Source organism: Anopheles funestus, chromosome 3RL (genome assembly GCF_943734845.2).
Source record: "Anopheles funestus chromosome 3RL, idAnoFuneDA-416_04, whole genome shotgun sequence".
NCBI classification, from domain to species: Eukaryota; Metazoa; Arthropoda; class Insecta; order Diptera; family Culicidae; genus Anopheles; species Anopheles funestus.
The window spans coordinates 43,063,104-43,071,214 of NC_064599.1; the positions used below are offsets into that span (position 1 = coordinate 43,063,104).

Genomic DNA, 8,111 nt, shown 5'->3' on the forward strand with positions numbered 1-8,111 from the left:
ATGACACCATCGACGGGCCAGTGACAAGTCGAGTGACTGCAGGAGTTCCGCAGGGGTCGATTCTAGGACCGACACTGTGGAACGTCATGTATGACGGCGTGTTGCGGGTTCAACTCCCGGAAGGTACGAGCATTGTTGCATTCGCCGACGATATCACGGTCCTAGCAGAGGGATGTACACCAGAGGAGGTTGCGTCGGTTGCGGAGTCGGCAATCGACGTAATATCAGTGGATCAGTGGATGGCGACTCACCATCTGCGGCTGACGCCTAGTAAAACGGAAGCTCTGCTGTTTTCCAGCATAAGAAGAAGACGACTGCAGATTCTAGTTCGCATCGGAGGAGTCGTCTGCCATTCATAGCAGTCGATGCGCTACCTGGCGGTCCGGATCCATGACCACCTTTCATGGAAGCCACACGTTGAAGCGGCCATGTCGAAGGCCCTTCGTGTAGTTGGGGTGGCAACCGCGGTGAGGCGGAACCGCAGTGGGCCACAGGTGGCGAAGCGTCGGTTCTTGGCAGGGGTGGCTTAGTCGGTAATCTGTTACCTCTGTGTTCGTCGTGTAATCTGTGATAGTCGGCGGGGCCCATCTGGGCACAGGCGACGGAGCTGCAGTGGTGCGCGAGGAAGTTGGTACAGCTTGAGAGACCACTGGCAAAGGGGATCACGAGCTGCTTCCGGTCGGGGCGTACAGCACGGTGGTGGTCCTTGCTGGCGTGAGGCGAGGCGGCAGTGGCTACGTCCTTGGTACGTGCGCTGGGCCCACCGCATGGTTCCACGGTTGCGTCCATGGCTCAATCGAAAGCGCGAGGAGGTGGATTTCTACCTCTCCCTGGTGCTAACGGGGCACGGCTTTTTGCGTGAATTCCTCTACGTCTGCGGATTTGCCGTGTCTCCGGAATGCCCGAGGTGCTCCGGAAGAGTGATCGAGTCCGTGGAGCACGTGATGTTCCATTGTCCGGCGTTTGAAGACGTGAGACGAGAGCTGCTGTGTTGAGATAAGGCGGACCAAATAGACTCTGCAGAAACTTGCCATCAAAACTGCTGGAGAATAAGAAGAATTAGTGCCGCGTACAGGATGCTGCAAAGTTGGTGCTGTCGGTGCTGCAGCAGTTCTCGCGGTATGAGGATGTGGCCAACAGCGCCACGGCCAACCCAGCATCTACAGAGGCTCTGGAAGTGGCCTTGCTGCAAGAACAACGGCAGCAAGAGGCGACCGATCGAGCGGCTATAAGTCTTCGCTCTAAAGCTCGGGCTAATGTATGAGCTAAGCAACGACTGGCGGTGTAAGCTGCTCGGGTGGAGGAGGTGCTGTGTGCGGTGGTCGAGGCTGAGAGGATGGGAACAGCGCCACCCCGCATTCCCAGACACAGCAGGGGGAGACCACCTTCGCCCGAGACGCTGCGGATATGCCACGAACGTCTACTCTTCATGCAACGTTTATGGAGAAGCCGAATGGGGTGCGGTCACTGGTTCCTTCCAGGAGGAAAGGGGCCGCGCTCCGGCTCGACAGACACACGCTAAGGAGGCTTCCCTTACGGAAAATGCGTCGTCGGGTCGCTAAGTGGGAAAGTGATCGAAAAATAGGAGGTCTTTTGGGGAGGGCCCATATGGCCAATTGTTTTGGCATCTTTGTAATGGAAAGAGGTACCGAGATAATTAGATAATTATATAAATAACTATATAATTATATACTTAATATGATGGGGAATACGTTGTAAACGAACATTGAAGCTTCTTTGTAAAACACTAGCGGGGGAAGGCCAAGAATAAGGGGATTAAAGATTGTATCGGGAAATACCTGAAATCTTTAAATTGTTAAAAAAAATCGAGAGACCTACCGTCAAACTAGTCCGCATTGACTAGTCTCGCACAACCTAGATAGTGATTGGAAAGCAAACACCGGGTGGAGTGTCGCTAACAAACCCAACGTCGTTAGCAACTGCGCGAGGTTGCAAAACTAATCCCACAGAGGAGTTTAGTCGAGAACCACGTTGAGAGGAGGGCCAGTGTTAAGCAAGCAAAATAAAATTAGAACGATTTTTGGAATACCGTGTTAAGAGAACCGTGTAAGCTTGTTTAGAGCAAGAAATTTAGTTGCAGGACGCCAACAATAGCTGCTACAAGATACAACAAAGGGGATATAGAGTACAGACGAAGTTAGTGTTAGTGGATAGATTAATTAGCTATTACATTAGAGTACCTGAAATAAAATTGGTCTTAATGTAAACTCCGCCCTGATGAGTGATTCCGAACGATCCGAAAGTTGTGTCGCGAGCTGTCGAACAGTAGATTTACCCAGTTTTCGAAGATATCCTCCGGGAGTGACAAGGGGTAGTCGTGTGGATGGAGGGCTGCATTCAGGCCGATTGAATAATATCCACAACTTCTCAATTTTCCATTCGACTTCCACACGTCGACAATCGTGGCTGTCCTCGGGCTGCAGAAAGACTGGTTGGGGTCAGGACCCTAGCGAGAAATCTCAACATCAGTGTTGTTATTGGTGCTGACCTTTGATCCAAGATAGGTGAAATTTTGGACGACTTCAAAAGTTCATACATATAGCCGAAGGAATAATTTGACAGCGAAACAAGATTAGGAAAACAAAAAAAAACTACTGTTTTTATATGTTTCACAAAAAATCAATACAGAGTGATTTTATTCAAAGCATTAACATTTCACATTATAAGGCCAATCGCAGCCTGGGATATTTTCGTCGAAGTACAATTCGGTTGGGCAACTGAAGAAATATTTGGTACCCTGATAGCATCGATAAAACTTATTGCAGTCGTACGGATCCCGGAAGAAGCCATCACTGGTGCAGACAAACGGCTTATAACCGTTCACACATTCTTTTAGGGATCTCAGCAGATTAAACTTGCGACCATATATGCCCTTGAAATCGTCCGTGTCAATAGACCATACCATACCTCCACCAAGTCCGTATTTGGAAATCAGGTCACACTTTTGTTTAATACTTTGCACCGTATCATAGCTGACCCACTCACCGTTGTTGGAAGCGTAAGCCGCACCCTGTGCCGAATCGAATTGCTTCTGAGACCATGAGGCTTCACATATTTCGTTATATCCTAGGAATCCTGGTGTTTTTGTGTATGGTCCTGCTGTTCCAAGACCGGTAATAGGTGCACCCACACCGGCAACCTCAGGATTGGCCAATTTGAACGTACGCCCATACAAAGGCACACCTAATGTCAATTTGTTTGCCCAAGCACCCTTGCTCAACCAATACTTTACGATGGCATTCAGATTGAGTTGCCGCTTGTAATCCGTATCATCAATTGAGGCCGATCCTTGGAAGAGTGGAGCTTGATATCTTGTGACTCCGTAACTACCTTGCATATTGTACGCCATTAAGTTTATATTGTCGACGATGTCGGAGATGGCAGGAATGTCGTAAGCATTGCTGGCATCCAATTCTGGGGCCGCCACAGAAACCGTTAGCATGTAGTTGTACGGTGCAAAAGCGTTTGCAAGTTCCTTGAGAAATAGCACATAGTTTACCTTGTCTGCGAGCGCGGGAAATTCCCAATCAATGTTCAAACCATCAAATCGGTATTGCTTTAAGAACGACACGGCGTCCGTCGCGAAGCTGGAACGCAGCTGAGGACTAGCGGCGACCGTCTTAAAATTAGCTGGACCTGCATGCCAACCTCCAATGGCGGCCAATGTCTTCAGGGCAGGGTTTTTCTGCTTCAGATTGTTAAACTTCTCGATCGTATTGAGTTTGGTCGGTAGGTCCAGGTTAGTTTCCGTTATCTTTATCGTACCATTCGGATTGATGTCGAAAAAGTCATAGATTAGCTGGGTGCATAGGAATGGATCAATGTCATCGACAGTGAACTTTCCATTTCCAGGCCGAAGAGATCCCCATGAACCGTAGTTACAAACAACTTCCTCTGCAAATGTGCAACGAACCGGTTATAGAACTGAATAGGTCTGGATCTGGAAAACTTTGGAAAGTATTTGGAAATACTTACTGCTTTCGATCGCTCCAATAAGACTGCCCACGGCCACAAGTACCAAACTCCACAAAGTTATGGAATGAACCATTTTGATTGAACTAACCACCACGAACTTGCCAAGTCTGAGATAGCTGATGTACCTTGCTAATGGAGCGATTTGCAAGCTTCTTTTATACCTCACCCAAAAGTACGATGATGAATATAAAAAAAACATATATGGTGCCATATGTTCCAACTGTACAAACGTTGATTGTACCTAATCCAATCTCTATACACGTGCGTCACGTTGTTTCTTTGATTGCCGTCGCCCAGTATTTGCTTCAAGGACAATCAACTCCCTTTCCTACATTTTAAACAATTGATTGTGATTTAGTGATTTAGTTAATCTACTGTTGTTATATTTTTCACAAAAAATCATTACAGACTGATTTCTTCAATACATTAACATTTCACATTATAAGGCAACTCGCAGCCGAGGATCTTTTCGTCGAAGTACAATTCGGTTGGGCAACTAAAGAAATATTTGATACCCTGATAGCATCGATAATACTTATTGCAGTCATGCGGATCCCGGTTAAAGCCATCACTGATGCAGACGAACGGCTTATAACCGTTCACACATTCTTTTAGGGATCTCAGTAGATTAAATTTGAGACCACATATGCACATATATTTTGAAATCAGGTCACACTTTTGTTTAATAATTTGCACTCTATCATAGCTGACCCACTCACTGTTGCCGGAAGCGTAAGCCGCACCCTGGGCCGAATCGAATTGCTTCTGAGACCATGAGGCTTCACATATTTCGTTATATCCTAGGAATCCTGGTGATTTTGCATGTGGTGCTCCGGTTCCAAGACCGCTAATACGTGCACCCACGCCGGCAACCCCTGGGAAAAAATTGGGATGCAATCGCTTGAAAGCATGCAATCGTTCATCATTCGATATTGTACCGCCAGGTCGTATTAAGATTTAGCAGCAGAATAGGCAGTCTTTGTATTGAGAAAAGAAATTAAATTAACTAAATTAAGAATCAATGTCTATTCCAATTTAATGGGTTTTAATTTATTTCGAATTATTTCAAATCAATGTATCTAACGAAATTCTTTCTAGTTGTCTAGAGACACCTGTCGGACAGCAACCCTAGACCAAGTTTCCTGGAAACAGATTGGCAACCTGACCATGTCCTCATGACGTGTTCAACCCACAACAGGCCAAGAAGGGAAAGAGAGAGAGACTCTATAGCTTCAATAAAATAGACTTTTTTCCAGCTGAATCAACAGAACAGTTATTTGCGTCACAATATCGCTACGTCAAACCTAAATGTTTTCTTGCTTCCATATCTGGCAATTTGCCACACCAACTTTGTACAAGTTGGATTTGGTTAGCATGGGTGTAATGTGTTATAGCGCTGATGCTCATTTCAGCATGTATGTACAGCCTGATCCGAAATTGACGTACATCTTTCTTCAAGGTACAAGTTTAAGATATTATTATGTTTCGAGACACAGACACCTGAGGGCATGGCCGTCGAAGAAGAAAATGTAGCAATTGGTGCCATCTATCGACCACAGGTCAAAGATTGGCGATCGGTTGGATACCGCCCGAGTTATGGAGCAAAGTTGGGCCAAAAATGAGGAAAATTGCACCAAAAACCCGAAAAAATGCAACAATTGCTTTCGCTAATAGCTTTGGCAAGAGACATGATAACGATTAGTGGTGCATGGACGAAATGTAGGCACAAGTGCCATTTAGCCAAATCAGAAGACAGATTGCCGATCCGTTGGATACCGACCGAATTATGGGGCCAAGTTGGGCCAAAAATGAGGAAAATTTTACGAATTCACAAACAGGGCATGGAACTTGGTTCCTCGATGAATAAATCACTTTTCACTACGCGAAAACCTCCTTACAATTTAATCGTAATTGTAAAAAAAATCAAAATCAGGCCACATTCCATAATCTGCGAACCACCCTGTACGAAAAATTGACACGCAGATGAGTGACCGTGAGAGGAGGGGGTCCTTATTTCAGACTTTAGCCCTGATACTGGGGACCATATGGACTAGGGAGTAATAAGTTTTCTGAAACGAATGTACCGGTCCAGTATCTTAAATATGTTTCTGAAACAGGACTAAAAGGTGTTGGATTTGTGTAAAAATAAAGTGTTGCTATACACAGTGATATAGTATAATATGTGTATAGATACTATATACGCTTCATCTAGATATATAAGTATTTTCCCGAGCGTCACGTTGACTCCTTTTCTGTGATCTGGACACATCTTTTCACTTTCTTCGCTTTTCATAGCCATCATACACACAGTTCCACTTTTTTTCGCGACTCGTAGCAGTACCACTTATCGCGCTTGTCGCATTGTACCATATCGTCCACGGTGTTCGACTGATCGCAGGCATTGCAATCACGACTTTTTTCCGACATCATAAATGTTCCACGAGCAATACGGCCAAGCCGTTCTTTATGAATAAAAAAAAAATAAAAATAAATGTTCCAAGAAACGTGCGAGGAGTTTTCTAGAACACAAGGGTTTATTGTTTATCAAATTTTGAATGTTGAGAAAAGTTCCCTTTTCTCAATCGAATTTTGCAAGCAGAAATTTTCGAACGCAAGCTTCCTTTTATTTAGCAATTGTCGCAATTATAATGCTAAAGTAAGCATGCGTTAGGTTGGGTTCAAAAATGGGTTCTGCTCTGGCTGTTTCTCGATCGCAACTGTCCTCAACTCCTGCTTGTGCAACAGTCGTCCTTGTGAATGTTCTGCACGCATTACCCCTAAACCGAATGCCTTATTTGGCCATGTTTTTTATCGCTCCATCGCCGAACCCTAGCGTTCACCCTAGCGTCCCCTAGTGAGCGATCCGTTAACCCACACGATCATTCAGGCAATTGCTGGGTTCAGCACCACGAGGTGGCAACTAGTTCGAGCTGGCTTGAACATGCATAATTTGTTTACATGGATCTATTATTTGCTTTACATGTGGTATGTGAATCGTGCCAAAATAAATGCCGAGTCTTAACCCCAGCTAAAGCGCTGTTGTTGTAATATTTTTTGTTTTGGTTCAAAACTGTTTTTACGTTCTAATCTAACTTTTAGCCATGCCACAGTACCTAGCTATTTCGTAGCCTATCCTTCAGGGGCCTTAGCAACGTATGCAATACTGGACACTTTTCATATACATAAACTTCTGCAGCCTGTGTCTCTGAAATCTTTTTTTAAAGTTTGTTACTAACTTGTATATTTATAACCTATAACCTGGTAACTGATATGATATGTTATAAGAGAAAGCGAACCGGCTACTAATTCGCCGTATCTTGTTCATTTAAAGTTCGTCGTTCAGTCACTTTTGACTCCCTTGACATTTGACATGATTTGAACATCCTCCTTTGATATAAGAAATCTCTAACGGCAAGAGTACCGATAGGTTCCTGTATCACCTGCATCCGTTCCCGCATCCAGCTAAAATCCAGGGCCATAACTGATGTACATAGAGGCAAGTCCAGTGCACTTTCCCTACTTTTGGCGTCGACATCCTAGTTGCCTCTCCTGAGTTAAAAATTGAAAATTTATACCTGTCACAGAAATCTCGGATAATGGTCGAGCACGTAGCGAAGACATGGCCAATCCGTCGCTAATCCGTGTCCAGGAAACTGGGTCCAGGGCTGCAGTCCTCCATCCACGGCTGCATCCGATCTCCGACAGGTTTGACTCCACTTGATCCAACCAACGAGCTCGCTGTGCTCCCCTCCGCCTCGTGCCGAATGGATCGCTGGCGAGCACCTTCCTGGTGGGGCATGAGTCCGGCATCCTCATCACGTGCCACAGCCATCATATCCTTCCGGCGTTGACCACCGTCAGGATACCACCGCCAAACAGCTCAGCTAGCTGGTGGTTCTTTCTCCTTCTCCACACGCCCTGCTCGCACACACCGCCAAGATAGTCCTTAGCACCCGCCGTTCGAAAATAGCGAGTGCATTGGCATCCTCCGTTAGCAGAGTCCAGGACTCGTACCCGTAGAGGACTACCGGACGTATCAGTGTGCGATATATCGTGCATTTCGTGTGTTGCTGGAGCCTTCTGGATCGCAGGAGTTTGTGGAGCTCGTAGTAGGC

The 8,111-nt window shown here is 45.7% G+C and overlaps 1 protein-coding gene across 1 annotated transcript; it reads right to left on the reverse strand.

Annotated features, from left to right (window-relative positions):
* Positions 1 to 1,755: 1,755 nt before the first annotated feature.
* LOC125769189 (chitinase-3-like protein 1) lies at positions 1,756 to 7,690 on the reverse strand. The gene is made up of 2 exons (XM_049437750.1): positions 3,997 to 7,690; positions 1,756 to 3,915 (listed from the first exon to the last, which is right to left on the reverse strand). The coding sequence occupies exons 1-2, from the start codon at positions 4,205 to 4,207 to the stop codon at positions 2,669 to 2,671; spliced, it is 1,458 nt and encodes a 485-aa protein (XP_049293707.1). The 5' UTR covers positions 4,208 to 7,690; the 3' UTR covers positions 1,756 to 2,668.
* Positions 7,691 to 8,111: the final 421 nt, after the last annotated feature.